The sequence below is a fragment of the Schistocerca nitens genome, chromosome 8 (genome assembly GCF_023898315.1).
Source record: "Schistocerca nitens isolate TAMUIC-IGC-003100 chromosome 8, iqSchNite1.1, whole genome shotgun sequence".
Lineage (NCBI taxonomy): Eukaryota > Metazoa > Arthropoda > Insecta > Orthoptera > Acrididae > Schistocerca > Schistocerca nitens.
In genome coordinates, this window is record NC_064621.1 from 81,942,481 (window position 1) to 81,965,699 (window position 23,219).

At 46.0% G+C, this 23,219-nt stretch overlaps 1 protein-coding gene across 1 annotated transcript in view; it reads left to right on the forward strand.

Annotated features, from left to right (window-relative positions):
* LOC126199397 (semaphorin-2A-like) overlaps positions 1-23,219 on the forward strand; it is a 1,365,238-nt gene that overhangs the window by 913,675 nt on the left and 428,344 nt on the right. Inside the window, exon 5 of the mRNA XM_049936316.1 lies at positions 20,476-20,586. Coding sequence (XP_049792273.1) covers positions 20,476-20,586 — 111 coding nt within the window. The remainder of the gene's footprint in view (positions 1-20,475; positions 20,587-23,219) is intronic.

The following is a 23,219-nucleotide window of genomic DNA, read 5'->3' on the forward strand; positions in this document are numbered from 1 at the left end:
AGGGCCAACCGATATAGTCACGAGCCCAGAAGAGGCGCTGCAACTGAAGTAGGGACTCATAAGACCAGGCCACGGTTTTACAGTTGCCTAGGGCCAACCGATATAGTCACGAGCCCAGAAGAGGCGCTGCAACTGTAGTGGGGACTCATAAGACCAGGCCACGGTTTTACAGTTGCCTAGGGCCAACCGATATAGTCACGAGCCCAGAAGATGCGCTGCAACTGAAGTAGGGACTCATAAGACCAGGCCACGGTTTTACAGTTGCCTAGAGCCAACCGATATAGTCACGAGCCCAGAAGATGCGCTGCAACTGAAGTAGGGACTCATAAGACCAGGCCATGGTTTTACAGTTGCCTAGGGCCAACCGATATAGTCGCGAGCCCAGAAGAGGCGCTGCAACTGAAGTAGGGACTCATAAGACCAGGACACGGTTTTACAGTTGCCTAGGGCCAACCGATATAGTCACGAGCCCAGAAGAGGCGCTGCAACTGAAGTAGGGACTCATAAGACCAGGCCACGGTTTTACAGTTGCTTAGGGCCAACCGATATAGTCACGAGCCCAGAGGATGCGCTGCAACTGAAGTAGGGACTCATAAAACCAGGCCACGGTTTTACAGTTGCCTAGGGCCAACCGATATAGTCACGAGCCCAGAAGAGGCGCTGCAACTGAAGTAGGGACTCATAAGACCAGGCCACGGTTTTACAGTTGCCTAGGGCCAACCGATATAGTCACGAGCCCAGAAGAGGCGCTGCAACTGAAGTAGGGACTCATAAGACCAGGCCACGGTTTTACAGTTGCTTAGGGCCAACCGATATAGTCACGAGCCCAGAAGAGGCGCTGCAACTGAAGTAGGGACTCATAAGACCAGGCCACGGTTTTTCAGTTGCTTAGGGCCAACCGATATAGTCACGAGCCCAGAAGAGGCGCTGCAACTGAAGTAGGGACTCATAGGGCCAGGCCACGGTTTTACAGTTGCCTAGGGCCAACCGATATAGACACGAGCCCAGAAGAGACGCTGCAACTGAAGTAGGGACTCATAAGACCAGGCCACGGTTTTACAGTTGCTTAGGGCCAACCGATATAGTCACTAGCCCAGAAGAGGCGCTGCAACTGAAGTAGGGACTCATAGGGCCAGGCCACGGTTTTACAGTTGCCTAGGGCCAACCGATATAGTCGCGAGCCCAGAAGATGCGCTGCAACTGAAGTAGGGACTCATAAGGCCAGGCCACGGTTTTACAGTTGCCTAGGGCCAACCGATATAGTCGCGAGCCCAGAAGATGCGCTGCAACTGAAGTAGGGACTCATAAGGCCAGGCCATGGTTTTACAGTTGCCTAGGGCCAACCGATATAGTCACGAGCACAGAAGAGGCGCTGCAACTGAAGTAGGGACTCATAAGACGAGGCCACGGTTTTACAGTTGCCTAGGGCCAACCGATATAGTCGCGAGCCCAGAAGATGCGCTGCAACTGAAGTAGGGACTCATAAGACCAGGCCACGGTTTTACAGTTGCCTAGAGCCAACCGATATAGTCACGAGCTCAGAAGAGGCGCTGCAACTGTAGTGGGGACTCATAAGACGAGGCCACGGTTTTACAGTTGCTAGGGCCAACCGATATAGTCACGAGCCCAGAAGATGCGCTGCAACTGAAGTAGGGACTCATAAGACCAGGACACGGTTTTAAAGTTGCCTAGGGCCAACCGATATAGTCACGAGCCCAGAAGAGGCGCTGCAACTGAAGTAGGGACTCATAAGACCAGGCCACGGTTTTACAGTTGCCTAGGGCCAACCGATATAGTCACGAGCCCAGAAGAGGCGCTGCAACTGTAGTGGGGACTCATAAGACCAGGCCACGGTTTTACAGTTGCCTAGGGCCAACCGATATAGTCACGAGCCCAGAAGATGCGCTGCAACTGAAGTAGGGACTCATAAGACCAGGCCACGGTTTTACAGTTGCCTAGAGCCAACCGATATAGTCACGAGCCCAGAAGATGCGCTGCAACTGAAGTAGGGACTCATAAGACCAGGCCATGGTTTTACAGTTGCCTAGGGCCAACCGATATAGTCGCGAGCCCAGAAGAGGCGCTGCAACTGAAGTAGGGACTCATAAGACCAGGACACGGTTTTACAGTTGCCTAGGGCCAACCGATATAGTCACGAGCCCAGAAGAGGCGCTGCAACTGAAGTAGGGACTCATAAGACCAGGCCACGGTTTTACAGTTGCTTAGGGCCAACCGATATAGTCACGAGCCCAGAGGATGCGCTGCAACTGAAGTAGGGACTCATAAAACCAGGCCACGGTTTTACAGTTGCCTAGGGCCAACCGATATAGTCACGAGCCCAGAAGAGGCGCTGCAACTGAAGTAGGGACTCATAAGACCAGGCCACGGTTTTACAGTTGCCTAGGGCCAACCGATATAGTCACGAGCCCAGAAGAGGCGCTGTAGGCTGTTAACCAAAGCACTCGCGTCGGTCGTCTGCTGCCGTTACCCATTTACGCCAAATTTAACCGCGCTGTCCTAAGGGATAAGTTCGTTTTACGGCCTTTGTTGATTTCTGCAGTCATTTCTCGGACTGTTGCTTGTCTTTTAGTACTGACACCTCTACGCAGACGCAGCTGCTCTCTGTCGTGAAGTGAAGGTCATCGGTCACTTCGTTGTGCGTGTGGAGAGGTATACCTGAAATTCTCTACTCTCGGCATCCTCCTGACACTGTGGATCTTAGAATATTGAATTTCGAACGATTTCCGAAATGGAATGTGCCATACGAGTAGCTCCAATCACCTTTTCGCGTTCAAAGTTTTTAATTCCCGTCGTGCGTTAGGGATCAGGTCGGAAATCTTTTCACTTGAATCTCCTGTGTACAAATAACAGCTCCGCCAATCCACTATCTTTTTATACCTTTACGCAATACTCCCGCCATCTGTGTATGTGCGTATTGCTATTTCGTGCCTTTTGTCACCCTAACGTGTAGATATGTAACGAAAACATCTTGAGAAGTGAAAACCAGCACCAGCCCGGCACCTAAAGTCGTGTTCCTTATTTAATGAGCAGTCGGCTTATATCTTAGATTATTTGAGCTCGTGACTTGACCTGACATAAACAGTCACTCTCATCGATGTTTCCATTCCTGGTTTGCGGTCGGGAGGACGTAGAATTAGCCCCACTGCGGGGACTTGTAACGCTACCGCCCTTAATCGGCCGTACGTTAGCTGTATAAAGCCTGCACAGTAATAAGTTCACGGGCTTCACCTTATAAACAAGGATTTTAGTACATATATTGACCGCGTGTACCTAATATAAGCAAGATCGGACTTGTAATCAGTAAATAACTACAGTGAGGCGTCAAACATATGTGAAGCACAATTGCGCGTTCGCATGGACAAGAAGTACACACAGTAGATGCTACCGTTAATTAATAATTCGGTCGCCAGCCTACTTAGGCAATGAGTGAGTTTTTCCTTGTACAATTGGGTGCATGTACAAGCAAAGTAACCTGTAGTAATGATGCGTTATATGGCGAAGTTTGGAACCGGAAAAATCCACTGAACTAAAGCTTTCTATCTTGGTACTAATTTGGACGAGACAAATTCACACAACACCACACATCAATGATTACTACAAATTGCATTTTTGTATATTGATCAGACTGAAATCGGGCATAGATTGCTCTAGGATACCCAGTTTTGAAGCCCACATACAATGTCACTATTAAAATTGAAAAACAACACTAATGCACTTAGGATTAATGTAGAACTTAACTTTACTGGTCAGATCTGATCAGCACATTTCAAGGTTTGAAAGAATGAACAAGAAAAAGGGGGGGGGGCCCTGAAACTGTTATGGTCGTTATACTGAAACTGTTAATTACTAAAAGTCAAATTAACACTCAAATTTCTCAATCAATGGATAACCAATCTTTTGTTTTACTTCTGAATAATTTAACTGTCATTAGTTCTGTCTCAAGTTAATTAAATAGCATCGATAACTCAATTCAAAAGACTATCTTTCAGTTTATTTATACTTCTACCAACATTTGCAATAGTTCACAGAACTATTGCATTTCTTTATAGCAAAAGTTTGATTGCTGATAATTCTCATTTGCACTAATTATAAACTTTCAGTTCAGGATACTCGGGTTGCACAATACGAGGTAAGGATCCTGTCTAGGTCAGTGATCAGGATAAGTCATGGCTAAAGCAATTCTGGTAAAATTCACGTTATTATTACACAATTAGAAACAGTTTCGACACTGGTCCACACGTTTACACTTCTAAAGATGAAATAAAGGTTTGACCTGTGCAAGTCGGTGCGGCGGTTGGCGGGCAGCAAGATACGGGCAGCACGGCACACATACAAGCGCGGCTAAGGCTCACGCTACATAGGCACTTTCCATCTTCTTAGCGTCGTAATCTTTCCAATATTGTGCCTCAGAATATAGCCATGCCAGGTAGTCGTCGGAATCGGGGGCATCCGAGGCTCAATGTAATCCACTTTTCCTAGGTAGCCTCCTCGGTACAGTACTTGTTCCTCGGATCAATTTACCACTCCGACTCTTACTATTGCTCGCCTCCGACTGACTGCTGTGCCCGTTGCGCCGAACCGCGCCCAGTGTGCGTTTTCCCGCGCTCGCCTGCCTCCCCTTTTCCCGCTCCCCTACAGGTAGGGTATTCACCACAGGTTTTCTATTACACATATTCTAATGCATTACCTACGTATGGACCAAGTGTTTAAATTACAATTTCCACATTTTACAATATTTTTAACATTAATTACATTTTCTTTTGATTATCACATTCTCTGAAATCTAACATAAATAATAATATTCATTACAAAAGTTACTCGCAGTTTCTTTAACATCACTATACGAGCCGAAAAAGAAGTTCAAAACCCTGCCAACATTAACTTATCTAAATTCATAAAAGAAAAAAATTATTATAGATACAGTTGTCATTACAGACTGGCTTACATGTCACAAGGTATACAGAGAGGTCTATTTCAAATGAACCGACTGCGTTCACCAATGAAAGTAACAAACAACGATTGAACCAGGACTGGCTGTGGGCCTAGACGGGTGAACAGCTAGTTTATACCACGACAGTAGGTTGCAAACACATTTTGTGAAGACAGTTTCACGAAAGGTTTGTATATGACTGCAGATACAGCGACATCAATGTACGCTGTAGGTGTTTCGTCGTTCTTAGTGTGTAGGGCTTGTATCTGGAACGAAAGTTTCGGCAGCTGCAGGAGTAATGAGAGAATAAATACTGCTCTGCATGAAGTCGCTGCAGGAAAAAATGAGATGTGTTTGGATTCGTGATTCAGTAAAAAAAAATAGTGAGAGAGTCCTTGCTGAAATAAATAACTGTGAAAGGCCCTAGAATTTGTTTCAGCCGCCTAAGAACGCCACCTGGATAGACCTGAACTCTTCTTGTTTCTTCTTAACGGAGTTAATTATGCAATAACGGAGATTAAGTGATGTGTGAAACATTCTCACCGGAATTGAAATTACAAACATATAGCACTCTTTTGGAAAGTGGGGTTTCGTATTCGTCTCTACAGTATGTATTTCGTGTTCCGAAATGAAAAAGTGACTAATGTGTTCTAATTGTGATTTCATGGCTGCAACTTGTGAAAGTGAAGCATTGCTGAGATATAATATAAACAAATACTGGCTAAAGAATTGAGCTTACCAGATTTGTGGTCCACAGCCACATTTTTCTTTTTAATCTTGCTACAATTAAGAGCAACTTTCACCTATACCGACACAGACTCGGACTCGTTTATTTTCCGATGATTCCTGGTCCTAATTACCAACGGAATTGTAGACATGTAATAATATGTACCACTGTCTCTGTTGTACACTTAACAAATCTGAAATGTCCAATAAGCAATAATTTCTCGAGTGCTGAAAGACTCAAGCCCTGCTACGATATCTACTGTAGTGCCACGAACCATAGCCACAGTAACGCAATCATTACCATGTTGTGCGTCATTGTTGTTCGTAAGTATAAAATTCAGTACACAGGCTTTGGTCCACAGCCAGTTTTTACAGATTTGTATTTCTCGTAAATCAATTTTTGTTTTTGTTTTTGATGGAATGAACATTGGCTGTATTTCATATATCATTAATCCACTCATGTACCGGTAGCGCCACACGGAATCAAATGCACCAGCACGACGCTGCTTTGTGTTGTCATCAACTTTATTGTATTCCCGCATACACATACGCATAGAATAGATGTCCAAGAAGCGAACAATGTGCTCTGTTCCCCACTTCACGTTTAACTTTGTTAACACGCTATTGACTCGACACGTAATCTCAAACTACACGCAACTACTAGTTTCGTGTTGCCGAAGTTGGAACAAACAGAATCTGTTCTGTTTGTAAGGCGTCTTAGGTAACCGCGCCACGCATGAGCATGGACGATAGCGCAGTTTCGCCATATACCGATCTCGTCTTCGAGTGGTACATAACGGGTGGTTATAATTAAACTGCAGCTCCTCACGGAGGAGCCTGTGAGCTGTAACGATCATATGGTAGGAATCCTTGGTGGAGATGCTAATGCGTTAATGCGGAACCAATTTACGTTGGAAAAAAATTAATTCCAGTTGTGGCTGGGCAGGTGCAGATCTCGCGATGTGTACTATTCTGATGACGGTATGACATTAACACTCTAATCTCTAATTTGAAAAGTGAGTGAACAGTATGGTTACTGAGAACAGAGGCGTTGCGTTTTTAAGGAAGCTTTTTATGTGAACGGCAGCATTTACTGTGCTGCATTGAGAGGGTGTCACTGACGTCATTAAATGGTTTAAAGAAAATGGTAATGAAATTCGAAAAGAGGGTTGTTGTGTTGGCAGAAGAGCCAACACCGTGTTACTACTGGATGCCGAAACGGACGCGTTTTAGCTCACGCAGGCTGGCGTGAGGAGGGAAGGACTGTACTGACGTGAGGTCTGGAACATGACAAGGAATTAGAATTCAGAAAGCGGACGTAATTAGTTTAATACTTAACTTTAATCCATTAATGATGAACGTCGCTCTTGACGGTACATCATTCACAATATTATCTGTTCAGAATACATTCTTGAAGAATATGGCGTCTTGCTAGGTCGTAGCAAATGACGTAGCTGAAGGCAGTGCTAAACTGTCGTCTCTGGAAATGAGAGCGTATGTAGACAGTGAACCATCGCTAGCAAAGTCGACTGTACAACTGGGGCGAGTGCTAGGGAGTCTCTCTAGACTAGACCTGCCGTGTGGCGGCGCTCGGTCTGCAATCACTGATAGTGGCAACACGCGGGTCCGACGTATACTAACGGACCGCGGCCGATTTAAAGGCTACCACCTAGCAAGTGTGGTGTCTGGCGGTGACACCACAAGGGTCAATTTCATGTGGCACCTGAGAAACGAATGTGTCCTGTCTTGGTGCGAGTTATTGACGAAATTGCTTTTGCTGTAACTCACCATGCAGCTTGTGCCCCGTATAACGCTTGTGCTCCTGCAGTATCACGAGAATTGTCCATTGCATACACAACAGTACAGAAAGTTTTGCGGTCTGTTTTACAATGGTACCCGTACAAGACTCTAGACGGTGTAGCTACAGAAACTTCATGTTCCGCACTAACGTTCTGAATTTGCTCTACGGTTTCTGGCACGGATCGAGTTGACGACATGTGGCCGTGCAATATGGCGTGTAGTGACGAGACACATTTTACATTACAGTGTGCAGTTAATAAGCAGAACTGCCGAGTTAGGGGTACTATTAAACCCGTGTGTTGTGCGTGAAGAACCATTGCACTCGCCGTAAGCGACTGTGTGGTGTGGATTTACAAGCACCTTTATTGTCAGTCCGTTCTACTATGAAGAGAGTACACCCATAGGGCCTATCGGGCGTAGCGTGACGACTGCACGTTATCGGGTCTTCCTTGTTTAGCGAACAATTCCTGCTTTGGAAAAGAGCAATTGTGTGGAAACCACTGTTTTCATGCAACATGGCGCAACACCTTATATCACTCGTCCACTGACATTTCTGCTTAATGCAACTTCTCCAGAGGTTTTTCGGATGTATATACTGTGAAATCAGCTCTGGGGTATCTAAATGAACGCATTTGCCAAGGACACGTTCGGTTTCTACCCCATCTGAAGCCCAGTATACAGAGCACGTTGCTCATAATTCGCCGAAACTGCTGCACACAAGTGTTGGTCGCGTCGTTTTACGGATACAGTATCTCATCGACGTCTCCAGTGCTCATATTGAAAAAAAAAATGTAAGCGGCAATTAATGATAGAATGAACATTAACTGTTTGACCTTCTCCGTCCATGTCACATTCCTAATACACTGGTTTCCAAAAATAAGGCAACAAACCGCTATTTCCCCGTCTTGTGTTTAATTGACGGTATAATCTCACAAACTGTCAGCAGATGTCCGTACGATCGTGCCATGCAGGGAAGGTGGCATTTCGGTCTTCGGAAAACCACGCCAAAGATGACGTCAGGGCAACTATCGAACGGACTAGTGATTGCCTGGTAGTCCCACGTCCAGAATCGCTGTGTGCACAGTCGCAGACGGTGCTGTATGGCACAGAAAATACGGGCTCCAGACACTCCACAGTGGAGGCCCATAGAAAGAACGGAAGCAGAACAGTAGCAAACTGATATGGCCCGATGGCTTAGTGTTGTTTCTAGGATGTCTCGACAGATTATAGAGACCAAAACTGTATCCACACGACCAGGGCAGGGCCACCACGTGTGACATCAGAGAGAGAGAGGACCGTTATTTGGCAGTAAGGGAACCACGGTACTGGCTTAGTACTGCTCACCAACTGGCATCGGACGTCGTAGCATTCACTGGACGTGTTGTATCGAGGCAAACGGTGTACAGAAGGCTTTGACAGAGCGGCATTTATTGTCAGAGATCTGCTGTATGTGTGCATCCGACGCGTCTTCACAGAAGAAACGTCTAGAGTGGAGTCGTCAACATGCCACCTGGACGGTCGAAGAGTGGGCCAATGTTCTTTTCACAGATTAGTCCTGATACAGTACAGAGAGTGACTCTCGACGGATTCCCAGATCTCCCGATTTGAATCCCATTGAGCATGTCTGGGAGGCACTTGGGAGACGGGTTGCATGACCCCAACATCCACCAACCACTCTCCAGCACTTGCGAGCAGCTAGAAGAGTGGGCGTCAACACGACATTGATGACGTTATCGACAACATGCTGCGTCGTTGAGAGGCCTGTATTGCTGCCAGAGGCGGTCACACCCCGTAGTGAGCACATTAATCAGCTGTCGCAATGTGTGTGAAGATCTGTTAAGTTGGAAAAAACGAAGAACAACTTATATGATATAATGGGTGTTGGAGCTGTTTGCGTCCTGCATTCTTTACAACGTTTCTTCTTTGCCATCGCCTGTTTATCTTGTTTTGTTGGAAAATAAACACAACCATGCAAAATTATCGTTTGTTTCTTTAATTTTGGAGACGAATGAGTATGGAAATATTTCTATACGTCTGCCTTGCATTCGCAGCGCCACATTTGCAACTGGTGGACAAAATTACAAACAACACTTTTTCCAGTGTAAATCGATTCTGCGTTGATAGATTACAATGCTGCCAAGTTTTTCTGCCGTACGATAATTACAGCTCACACTAGATCTTTGTAGTTAGCTACACTTTAGCTACACAGAAGAGCTAAAGACACCTGTACATCTGAATAATATCGTCTAGGGCCCCGCGAGAACGCAGAAGTGCGAGAACACGTGGCATGGACTCGACTAATTTCTGAAGTAGTTCTGTAGGGAATTGAAATCATGAATCCGAAGGGCTGGCCATAAATCCGTAGGAGTACAAGGGAGTGGAGATCTCTTCTGAACAGCACGTTGCAAGGCATCCCAGATATGCTCAATAATGTTCATGTCTGGAGACTTTGGTGCCAGCGGAAGTGTTTAATCTGACAACAGTGTCTCTGGAGCCACTCTGTAGCAATACTGGACGTGTGCGGTGTCACATTGTCCTCCTGTACATTCGCAAGTCCGTCGGAATGCACAATGGACATGAACGGATGCAGGTGATCAGACAGGATGCTTACATAGGTATCACCTGTCAGAGTAGTATCTAGAAGTATCAGGGGTCCCATATCACTCGAACTGCACGCATCCTACACAATTACAAAGCCTTCATTAGCTTGGTTCAAAATGGTTCTGAGCACTATGGGACTTAACTTCTGAGGTCATCAGTCCCCTAGAACTTAGAGCTACTTCAACCTAAGTAACCTAAGGACATCACACACACCCATGCCCGAGGCAGGATTCGAACCTGCGACCGTAGTGGTCGCGCGGTTCCAGACTGTAGCGCCTAGGACCGCTCGGCCACCCCGGCCGCTCATTAGCTTGAACAGTCCGCTGTTGACATGCAGAGTGCAAGGATTCATGAGGTTGTCTCCACATACGTTCACGTTCATCCACTTGATACAATTTGAAACGACACTCGTCCGACCAAGCAACATCGTTTCAGTCATTAACTATCGGATGTCGGTGTTGACGGGCTCAGGGCAGGCGTAAAACTTTGTGTCGTGCAGTCATCGAGGGTACGCGTGGGCCTTCGAATCCGAAAGCCCATATCGATAATGTTTCGTTTAATGGTTCACATGTTAACGCTTGTTGATGGCTCTGCAATGAAATTCGCAGCAATTTGCGGAAGGGTTGCACTTCCGTCACGTTGAACGATTCTCTTCAGTCGTCGTTGGTCCCGTTCTTGCAGGACGCTTTTCTGGCTGCAGCGATGTCGTAGATTTAATGTTTTACCGGATTCCTGATATTCACGGTATACTCGTGAAATGGTGGTACGGGAAAATCCCCACTTCATCGCTACTTCGGAGATGCTGTGTCCCATCGCTCGTGCGCCGACTATAACACCATATTCAGACTCACTTAAATCTTGATAACCTGCCATTGTTACAGCAGTAAGTGAGCTAACAACTGCGTCAGACACTTGTTGTCTCATATAGGCGTTGCCGTCTGCAGGGCCGTATTCTGGCTGTTTACATGTTGTCTTTTTGAATACGCATGCCTATATCAGTTTCCTTGGCGCTTCAGCGTATAGCCACCAGTTATAAAACTGTAGAGTTTTGAATGCGCCGTTAGTGCAAGTGCCGTACCAAAGACGCTGGCGACAGCGTGTCGTAAGTTACAGGATCCCTGCGGTGCTTGCACCATAGGTCGCTGGCCGGTGGCAGAGGTGCTTACTGCGTGTGTAACCACTTCCGCTTTTAGGCGCGCCTGCTTACCATGTGTGAGACCGTGCGAGAGACGCTAATTGCTAAGTATGTCCGGACGCCACTCGCCGCCGCCATTGAAGTAGCCACGCGGGATTGCATATGTATGCGCGCCGGCCCGGCTGCAGCATACCGTGACTAGACAGGCCTGTAGAAGCCGACCCCATAATGACTGGAGCAGGGCGGCGCCGTGTGTGGCCGTGCGTGTCGTCAGCACAGCTTCCTGGGATTAGCTCCGCGGCATAGCACCACGACAGGCGGAAGGCTGTGCTTCTGTTCTGCAGGCGGCGCCTCCACAAGATGAATTTTCTCTGTTCAACTTTGCGCATGCGGCTACGTTTCCGCCGGCCGCTGGTGGCCGAGCGGTTGTGGTGCTACAGTCTGGAACCGCGCGACCGCTACGGTCGCAGGTTCGAATCCTGCCTCGGGCATGGATGTGTGTGTTGTCCTCAGGTTAGTTAGGGTTAAGTAGTTCTAAGTTCTAGGGGACTTATGACCTCAGCAGTTGAGTCCCATAGTGCTCAGAGCCATTTGAACCATTTTGTTACGTTTCCAACAGCGCTAGCATCCACGCGTGTTTGTGAATGCTTTATTTGTTCGACCTGGCGGACATGCGTCATAGGCCACTGCTTCACCATTGCGGTGCAAGTCTGTTCCGTTGTTTACTACACGATAGGCAAGTGGGGACACGATTGTTTCGTTGTGTAGAGTGTGGAGGTTCTGTTTTAAGGCGATTTCGGTGCAGTGCTCTCTCTTGACTCCAAACAGAGCACGCTGAAATTTATGGTTGATTACAGACGAGGAGACGTCATGTGAAACACAGTTTCTAAGGATTACTTGAATAAAATTGCGAAATGCCATGCTCTGTGGTGGAACTATTAGCTTCAATTGGCGAAGTGTAAAAATCTGTGATATTATTACTCAAAAGAATAAGGAAAGTCTCCAAGTAGGAAAGCAAAGAAGAAGAAGCGTACAAAATTTATGGAAAGTGCGTGTGAAACCTTTGGACCATCATTTAGACAGTTTTAATAGCAGAACAACTGAGGATCCTGATATCAGAACAAGACAAACTGTTGAGACCGGAGGACCTTCTCAACAAACTACTGGAAACTGAAATGAAAGACATTTAACATCTCTTGATAGTGAAGTTGTGTAAACAACTATTTTATAGAATGATGTACAAATGAAGTACTGAAAGGCGATTAAGCTTCAAGTAACAACTAAGAGGCTCCCCTAAGTACACTACTGGCGAATAAAATTGCTACGCCACGAAGATGACGTGCTACAGACGCGAAATTTAACCGACAGCAATAAGATGCAGTGATATGGAAATAATTAGCTTTTCAGAGCATTCACACTAGGTTGGCGCCAGTGGCGACACCCACAACGTGCTGACATGAGGAAAGTTTCCAACCGATTTCTCATACACAAACAGCAGTTGACCGGCGTTGCCTGGTGAAACGTTGTTGTGATGCCTTGTGTAAGGGGGAGACATACGTACCATCACGTTTCCGACTTTGACAAAGGTCGGATTGTAGCCTATCGCGATTGCGGTTTATCGTATCGCGACATTGCTGCTCGCGTTGGTCGAGATCCAATGACTGTTGGCAGAATATGGAATCGGTGGGTTCAGAAGGGGAATACGGAACGCCGTGCTGGATCCCAACGGCCTCGTACCACTAGCAGTCGTAATGAGAGGCATCTTATCCGGATGGCTGAAACGGACCGTGCAGCCACGTCTCGATCCGAGAGTCAAGAGATGGGGACGTTTGCAAGACAACAACCATCTGCACGAACAGTTCGACGACGTTTGCAGCAGCATGGACTATCAGCTCGGAGACCGTGGCTGCGCTTACCCTTGACGCTGCATCACAGAGAGGAGCGCCTGCGATGGTGTGCTCAACGACGAACCTGGGTGCACGAATGGCAAAACGTAATTTTTTCGGATGAATCCAGGTTCTGTTTACAGCATCATGATGGTCGCATCCGTGTTTGGCGACATCGCGGTGAACGCACATTGGAAGCGTGTATTCGTCGTCGCCATACTGGCGTATCGTCCGGCGTCATGGTATGGGGTGCCATTGGTTACACGTCTCTGTCACCTCTTGATCGCATTGACGGCACTTTGAACAGTGGACGTTACATTTCAGATGTTTTACGACCCGTGGCTCTGCCCTTCATTCGATCCTTGCGGAACCGTACATTTCAGCAGGATAATGCACGGTCGCATGTTGCAGGTCCTGCACGGGTCTTTCTGGATACAGAAAATGTTCGACTGCTGCCCTGGCCAGCACATTCTCCAGATCTCTCACCAACTGAAAACGTCTGGTCAATGGTGGCCGAGCAACTGGCCCGTCACAATACATCGGTCACTACTCTTGATGAACAGTGGTATTGTGTTGAAACTGCATGGGCAGTTGTACCTGTACATGCCATCCAAGCTCTGTTTGACTCGATGCCCACGCGTATCAAGGCCGTTATTACGGCCAGAGGTGGTTGTTCTGGGTACTGATTCCTCAGGATCTATGCACCCAAATTGTGTGAAAATGCTATCACATGTCGGTTCTAGTATAATATATTTGTCCAATGAATACTCGTTTATCATCTGCATTTCTTCTTGGTGTAGCAATTTTAATGGGCAGTAGTGTATTAGTCACTGTAATGCTTATTTTGTAAATGCTGAATAAGCTGTTGAGGTTGGTACAGAAGTCGCCTGTTATCGTCCCTAATCGCAGCAGAAATTGCTTTATGAGTAAAGGTATCTTGCGTAGAAACATATAAATTTTCCTTTTCCTAAGCAGAAAATCAAAATCTTGTTGTGACTTCCTGCTGATATTAGCAAACATAATACCCCATCGTTTTGTACTTCTAACATGTACATGAGGTCATTCCACAGATATTTGTTTGCAATGTGTGGCTGGAGTCAGCTCAAACAAATACTGCTACTCTCGTCTTTCCTGCGATGCCCAGTGTCGACAGAAAATATCGACTTCTTTCCCGGTAGAAACAAAATTATTTTTCAAGCGGAGTTTTACGTGCACTTCGTTGGAGCAGTCTCATATTAGTCCAGTGCTATATTTGTTTTAACAGCATGTATTAACAGGTACAGTAAAGATGAGGAATAACCAATAGTGCAGCAGCGACAACACCACGCTGGCTCGCGATGACTGCATGCAGCGCTAATAATACGTGTCGATAAAACGACGGGACCGCTCTATTAAATGGGCATGCAAAATTTCGTTTTAAAAATCTTTGTGTTTGTAAATCGGAAAAAACCACGCTTTCCGTCGACATGAAAGAGCAGTATTTGTTGGGCTCTAACCTAGATACATACTTCAAAAGAGAAATTGCGAACATCCGCCGAAACACAGCAGAAAATGTACGTTGCGTCTCTTACGAGGGAACCATGTACAGTACGTGTGCTTCTGAATACTATTTTACCTAGACCTCTTTGTGTTTTCTTTTTCTGTTCCTTTTTTAATGTAGCGCAATTCTTGCGGACAAAACAATTGGTGATAACAGACTGCTTGAGCAGTAACGTAACGAATGGGTATGGGAACGCACTTCTACTCTGTGGTGTTCCTTCCACAAATTTTGCATATGCGTTTTGTTCCGAAGCCTCTGCGCTAGCGCAATAGGAAAGAAGCATCGTGTATATATACACTATTAGACATTAAATCTGCTACACCAAGAATAAATGCAGACGATAAACGGGTATTCATTGGACAAATGTATTACACTAGAACTGACATGTGATTACATTTTCACGCAATTTGGGTGCATAGATCCTGAGAAATCAGTACCCAGAACAACCACCTCTGGCTGTAATAACGGCATTGATACGCCAGGGCATTGAGTCAAACAGAGCTTGGATAGCGTGTACAGGAACGACTGCCCATGCATCTTCAACACGATACCATAGTTCATCAAGAGTAGTGACTGGCGCATTGTGACGAGCGAGTTGCTCGGCCACCATTGACCAGAAGTTTGCAGTTGGTAAGGTATTTGGAGAATGTGCTGGCCAAGGCAGCAGTCGAACATTTTCTGTATCCAGAAAGGCCCATACAGAACCTCCAACATACGGTCGTGCATTATCCTGCTGAAATGTACGGTTTCGCAGGGATCGAATGAAGGGTAGAGCCAGGGGTTGTAACACATCTGAAATGTAACGTCCACTGTTCAAAGTGCCATCAATGCGAACAAGAGGTGACCGAGACGTGTAACCAATGGCACACCATACCATGACGCCGGACGATACGCCAGTATGGTGATGACGAATACACGCTTCCAATGTGCGTTCACCGCGATGTCGCCAAACAAGGATGCGACCATCATGATGCTGTAAACAGAACCTGGATTGATCCGAAAAAATTACGTTTTGCCATTCGTGGACCCAGGTTCGTCGTCGAGTGCACCATCGCAAGCGCTCCTGTCTGCGATGCAACGTCAAGGGTAACCGCAGCCATGGTCTCCGAGCTGATGGTCCATGCTGCTGCATACGTCGTCTAACTGTTTGTGCAGATGGTTGTTGTCTTGCAAACGTCCCCATGTGTTGACACAGGGATCGAGACGTGGCTGCACGATCAGTTACAGCCATGCGGATAAGATGCCTGTCATCTCGACTGCTAGTGATACGAGGCCGTTGGGATCCACCACGGCGTTCCGTATTACCCTCCTGAACCCACCGATTCCATAATCTGCTAACAGTCATTGGATCTCGACCAACGCGAGCAGCAATGTCGCGATACGATAAACCGCCATCGCGATAGGCTACAATCCGACCTTTATCAAAGTCGGAAACTTGATGGTACGCATTTCTCCTCCTTACACGAGGCATCACAACAACGTTTCACCAGGCAACGCCGGTCAACTGCTGTTTGTGTATGACAAATCGGTTGGAAACTTTTCTCATGTCAGCACGTAGTGGGTGTCGCCACTGGCGCCAACCTAGTGTGAATGCTCTGAAAAGCTAATCATTTGCATATCACAGCATCTTCTACCTGTCGGTTAAATTTCGCGTCTGTAGCACGTCATCTTCGTGGTGTAGCAGTTTTAATGGCCAGTGACCATTTAGTCCTATGTTCTGCCACTTAAAAGTCAAACATTGTATGACAGTGAATCACATTGTCTCACGTCTAATTTTTGCTGTTGTTCTGCCTTTCGTTTGTCTCTGGAGAAATGTGCAGAGATCAGCCAATTATCACCAGTGTCTGCTGGCAAAGGGAATACCGTCTGGTTGCTTTGCGTGCACGTGGCGCGGTAAGGAAAGTATATAAGCGGATCAGAAACGAAGGGGAATAATTCTAGCGATTTACGGGGAAATTTGTTGACAAAAGGCAGAGTGCTATGGCCTAACAGCTGAGAAAGTCTCGGAACTGGCGAACTTGGTAGGCTGTTCATGTGCTGCTACCGTGAAGATCCATACGAAACACATATGATGCGATACATACAATATTGCAATGCGTGTGTTATTCCGATTACGATGTACGATCCGAACTCTGATTTTCCGTATATCGCGAGCGCTCGCATTACCATTTGGCTACCTGTGCACGACTCACGGATAGACCCAATCTTCCATATGTCGTCAACCGTGAGTCTCGACCTGTACTCGTACATCCATTATGTGTATTCCCGTACAGGTCAGTCGTTGCACTTGGAAGTCGCTTGCCCGGTATCGGCAGATAAATACCATATCCAGTGCCTGTGTTATTCTGGTTACGATGCAAAGTTCCTTTGGAAAAGTTTTGGACATGGCTGCTTGGTTCAGTCACCGTTTATAAGTTAAAATTTGAACAAATGAGCCACCGGTTACAATTTTTTAGTCTTATTTACCAGGTTTCAACTCTTCTACGTGTGTCTTCATCAGAATTTAGACATTTAAAGTGGTCTACAACGTAATTACATATTTATGGGAATAAAAAATTTTTTTATATAAAGGAAATGTAAGTACTGACTAACAATACAAGACAGAGACAGTACTTTCATGTCACGTATAAAATAAATAACAGGCCAGAAGGGCTTTAGTCACAAAATATTTAAAAGGAATGTGTGAAGGCGAGCCTCTAAGGGCTGCTCATACATGTACAGCCACATGTTGCAATGGACTAAATATGACTAAAGCCCTTCTGGCCTGTTGTTTATTTTATACGTGACATGTAAGTACTGTCTCTGTCTTGTATTATTCGTCAGTACTTACACTTTTTTATATAAAAAAATTTTTCTTCTCATAAATTTGTAATTATGTTATAGACCACTTTAAATGTCTAAATTATGGTGAAGGCACTCTTAGAAGTGTTGACCAAAAAATTGTGACCGAGGTCTCATTTGTTTCAATTTTTCCTTTGGAAATGGTTCAAATGGTTCAAATGGCTCTGAGCACTATGGGACTCAACTGCTGTGGTCATAAGTCCCCTAGAACTTAGAACTACTTAAACCTAACTAACCTAAGGACAGCACACAACACCCAGTCATCACGAGGCAGAGAAAATCCCTGACCCCGCCGGGAATCTAACCCGGGAACCCGGGCGTGGGAAGCGAGAACGCTACCGCACGACCACGAGATGCGGGCTCCTTTGGAAATGCGTGCCTGTCCAAAGGAATAGGCACTGCGGCGACCACAGCCGTTATGAAATACATTAAATGTATTCGCAATTGCGAATAAGGACTACCATCAGCTGTTGCATGGAATGACGACAACGAAGACTGGACCGGGACTCGAACCCGGGTATCCCGCTTATCGCGAGTGGTCGCCTTGCGATTTGGCTGTCCGCGCACGACTCACGGCCAAAACCAAACTATCATACATTCTACAGCTGATGGTAGTCCTTATTCGCAACTGCGAATACATTTACTGTATCTATGGGAAGCTGTTGCATCCACTGCTCACTACAGAAGAGTGGAGGTCGGAGGCTTGCGCTCTCTGTAAAGCGAAACAGACGGTGACCCGTGGGAGATATGACGACATGTACAGTGCTGCGGCAGGCACAATTGTTTCGGAGCACACCGCCCAGCGATCGTAGCTCAACACAGGAATCCCCAGCGGACGACTCCTACTTTTTCCCATGTTGACCCGACTACATGGTCAATTATGATTTTAGTGGTCACGAGATCATCAAGATTGGACAGTGGGCCACACGTGTCGCCTAGTCGGATGACTCACGTTGCACCAGGCCGATGATTGGGTCCAGATATGCGGTCATCTAAGCGAACGGCTGCTCGAACCGCACCAAGGACACAGGCGGTTTGGTACAGTACTAAGACACTCTCCATTACGCTTTCCATGGCACCTGTTTTATAGATACCATGGCACCCGTGGGCTATCAAAATTCAAAAATGGTTCAAATGGCTCTGAGCACTATGGGACTTAACATCTGTGGTCATCAGTCCCCTAGAACTTAGAACTACTTAAACCTAACTAACCTAAGGACGTCACACACATCCATGCCCGAGGCAGGATTCGAACCTGCGACCGTAGCAGTAACGCGGTTCCGGACTGAGCGCCTAGAACCGCTAGACCACCGCGGCCGGCGCTATGAAAATTATTGTGGACCGCTTGTATCCTTTAATGGCGGTACTTAACATCTCAGGTCATCAGTCCCCTAGAACTTAGAACTACTTAAACCTAACTAACCTAAGGACATCACACACATCCATGCCCGACGTAGGATTCGAATCTGCGACCGTAACAGCAGCGCCTAGAACCGCTCGGCCACAGCGGCCGGCGTTATTTCGGTAACTGCGTGAGTCCCACAAACCTCTGGAAATCACGCAAAGACTTTTCGAATTAATGTGACGCTGAATCTCTGCTGAATTGCTTTCCAAATGTCTTCATAATATTTTGATTTATTATCCGCTTGGTTGTCGAAACGTCAACATGTGTTAAAAGCTACAAATAAAGAATTAAGATAGAAGCTGTAAGTATTAAACCAGCAGCGGCCATTGTGACATTTGGATCTATAGTCCAATGTCACAGTCGTTAATGCATTTGAATCGGTTGTTTGGACAATGAGTCTTGTCCCAGAAAGTAAATTTTACAGGAGACACAAAAAAACTGTTTTACTTCACGACAGGTTTAAGTATGGTGTCGTGGAGTTACTAGCTGTGTGATGAAAGAACATACACCATTACAACTTACTTTAGACTTCAATCGTGGTCAGTAACCCAGTTTGAATGTACGGTATGGCCCTTTCTCGAACACTATAATCTTGATGAGGTAGCCAGATTCTAATATCTGTAGTGTCTCACTGTGTAGAGGTATTCTCAGCTCGTTAGTAAACGCAAATAAGTAGGAGGCTGAGTTGATAGGAGCTGAAGGAGTCCAGGTTGCAATAATATGTGGTACGGCACACTGTTAGAGAGAAGGATTATTATTCAAGAAATACATAGTACAATGAAAATTACTTATCTTCAGTAGTTTGTAGGACTGCAGCTACGGCTGTAACTAACAGAACATATTCTCAGGGACTAAGCCTGAAGGGCCCTTCTCAGAGAATCGATGCAAACAGAACTGGCTGAGGGCCGATTATGAAAGTGTGTCTGCCTAGGTTGACATCTAGCTAAGAAGTGAACGAGGCACACTCCAGTTCCGTCGAGCTGCACAGTCCGCTAGAATGCGCTGTGCTCGACAGACGACGGGCTACCAACCTTGTGTTGACGTGGCTTTGTAGTAGTATCTGTGGCAATGATACTACATTATCCACATTCATTATAGCAAAAAAAGAGTATGTTATTAGCATAAAGCCTTATTTATAACGCACCCAAAACATCACAATCAAAACACAGCAAAACAGACAATGGCGGGTATGCTTCATGTTTTTCGCGTCCATCATGCCCTGGCCACTGGCAGCTACCAATGTCAAGTGGCTTCTGCGCGTCAAGTATGTGTTGCAGAATAATTAGAACATCATCTAGTTTGTTATTTATTGGAACAGGTCTATTATACGGTAATTTATCTGGACATGGCACCTTTCCTAATTCAATATCTATCTAACGAGCAGTTCTGTTGATGGGACATGGCCCCTTGTTGCACCAAACGATGCATACAAAGATCAGTTGTTTGCAACAGATGTAATTTGAAACAAAAGTGGACATGACCCCTTTTCCAACTCATCGATTCAGTTATATCTGGGACGACATATCAATTGTCTGTGGCATCTGAGTTTTAGCTTAAAACGTATACATGGCTGATCGTTGTGTGTTTCAGCACTTCGACTGCCGGAACCACATCCGGGTGATCCAACCGATGGACGGCGTAGGCAGCCGCCTCTACGTGTGTGGAACCAACGCACACAGCCCCAGGGACTGGATCATACACGTAAGCCGTTTGTGATACCCAGCAGTGAGCATGGCAGCTGATACTGCTAGTTTTGTGTGTCGTCAGTCATCTGGTTTTCTGCTGTCCGCCAACCTCTTCGTCACAGAGTAGCACTTGTACCCAACACCTTCAACGATATGTTCCAGTCTCTGTCTTCCGCTACAGAATTAACCCTCTGGAACTCCCTCAGGAACCACTAAAGATCTACTGTCACCTGTCCCTTTACGTACACGTTCCTCTCCTCGCTGATTATGTGGAAAACCTTATTTCCTGTCTTATCAGTACTCCAATTTTCCGCGTCTTTCCTCAGGACCTTCACTCAGATCCTTTGATTCTGTTACCTTCCGTTTTTACCGCATTTCATTCACTCCTATGCTCCTAACATACATTCTGAGAAACTTCTTCCTCAAATGGTGACCTGTATTTGAAACCAGTGGACTGCTGTTGGTCAGGAATGATCTCTCTGTCTTTGCTAGTGAGCTTTAAGTCTTTCATGCTTCGTTCCTCATGTATTATTTTGCATCCAGGGTTGCAGAATTCTCACACATCGTTCTCTTAGTATCCCCAAATTTGATGCTAACTTTATCGCGATTCTTATTTCTGCTACTTCTTATTGTTTTAGTCTTTCTTTGGTTTACTATCAATCAATGTGACTTCATTATATTCTTATTTTTATTCAACAGCTTTTACATCTGTTCCTCACTTTCACACGGTGGCAAATTCAAATGGTTGAAATGGCTCAAAGCAGTATGGGACTTAACAGCTGAGGTAATCGGTCCCCTAGTACTTAGAACAACTTAAACCTAACTTAAGGACATCACACACATCCACGCCCGAGGCAGGATTCGAACCTGCGACCGTAGCAGCAGCGCGGTGCCGGACTGAAGTGTCTAGAACCGCTCGGCCACAGTGGCCGGAGATAGCAATGTCACGAGCCGATAGTACCATTGACATTCTTTCAACCTAACTTTTCTCTCGCTGTTAAACACCTGTGTTGTGTGATGTCCTTAGGTTAGTTAGGTTTAAGTAGTTCTAAGTTCTAGGGGACTGATGACCATAGATGTTAAGTCCCATAGTGCTCAGAGCCATTTGAACCATTTTTTGTTAAACACCTCTTTTATTTCCGCCTTTGCTTCTTTATAATACAGATTGATCAGTAGGGACGAAAGACTGCATACCCATCCTATAGCCTTTTCAATCTGGGCACTTTGTTCTAGATCTTCTTATTTTTTATGTAAAATGAAGGTGGAGGAAGGGGGTGGGAAGAGAGGAAAAGTAAGGAGCTATTCATGTCAGCTGCATCGGCGGGAATCTAAGCGGAATCAGCGGCGACGAGTGAAAAGGTGTGCCGGACCGAATTTCAAATCGGGATCTCCTGCTCACATTCTTTCATTTTTGGTGTGTCTAGGAGTCCTGCATGTTCGGTTCTCTAGACAAACAACTCGTATTAATAAGAATTAGAGAAATAAAATTACTTAACTTTGACTACACAGATGGGCCACAAGCAAAGGGCGGCATACAAAATAATCAATCTTCTTCAGAATAGACAAACAGAAGTCTGTGCTTTGTAGAGCATGCTAATGATAAATGCTGCAATGCGTCGGCTAACGGCTAAAGCTGAAGCTGCTATCGAAGTGGGCTGCCACCAGTCGGTCGTGGCGCTTATGTCTCTCCACCTAGGGCCCGCTGTTGTCGAGTTGTCGTCCTGGAGGGATCATTGGTCAGCGTGCAATTGGCTGACCTCTTGTCACAGCCGTTTCTTCTTTCGTTCCCGGCTGGCCTGTCGGCGCTGACTTTACGCCGTAACAATTTTGTTCGTCGTTATACTCGGCAATTGATCTGAGAGGACGTCACATGACTTTTTTTTTACAGAGGAAAGCCAGCCCCCATACGGAAAACGTTGAGGTACCGTGGCAGTTACTTCCTAGACAGTGGCGTTTACCACTGCGCTACCGGAACACAGTCCCTATCACAAATGCGCGGACTACGGATAGATTGCATGGGTGGGAATGTTCTCAATGATCGCTACTTTGAGATTCCTCAGAGGTCGGACGTGTGTATCCACACTGAAGGTGGCGGGTTCATTGCCCATCAAAGCGACTTCTTTATCTGAATGCGTGGTATCTTGTTGCTTCGGATATGATAGAAAGAAGAGGCATAGGTGGGAATGTTCTCAATGATCGCTACTTTGAGATTCCTCAGAGGTCCGACGTGTGTATCCACACTGAAGGTGGCGGATTCATTGCCCATCAAAGCGACTTCATTATCTGAATGCGTGGTGTCTGTTGCTTCGGATATGATAGAAAGAAGAGGCATAGGTGGGAATGTTCTCAATGATCGCTACTTTGAGATTCCTCAGGGGTCGGACGTGTGTATCCACACTGAAGGTGGCGGATTCATTGCCCATCAAAGCGACTTCATTATCTGAATGCGTGGTGTCTTGTTGCTTCGGATATGATAGAAAGAAGAGGCATAGGTGGGAATGTTCTCAATGATCGCTACTTTGAGATTCCTCAGAGGTCGGACGTGTGTATCCACACTGAAGGTGGCGGATTCATTGCCCATCAAAGCGACATCATTATCTGAATGCATGGTGTCTTGTTGCTTCGGATATGATAGAAAGAAGAGGCATA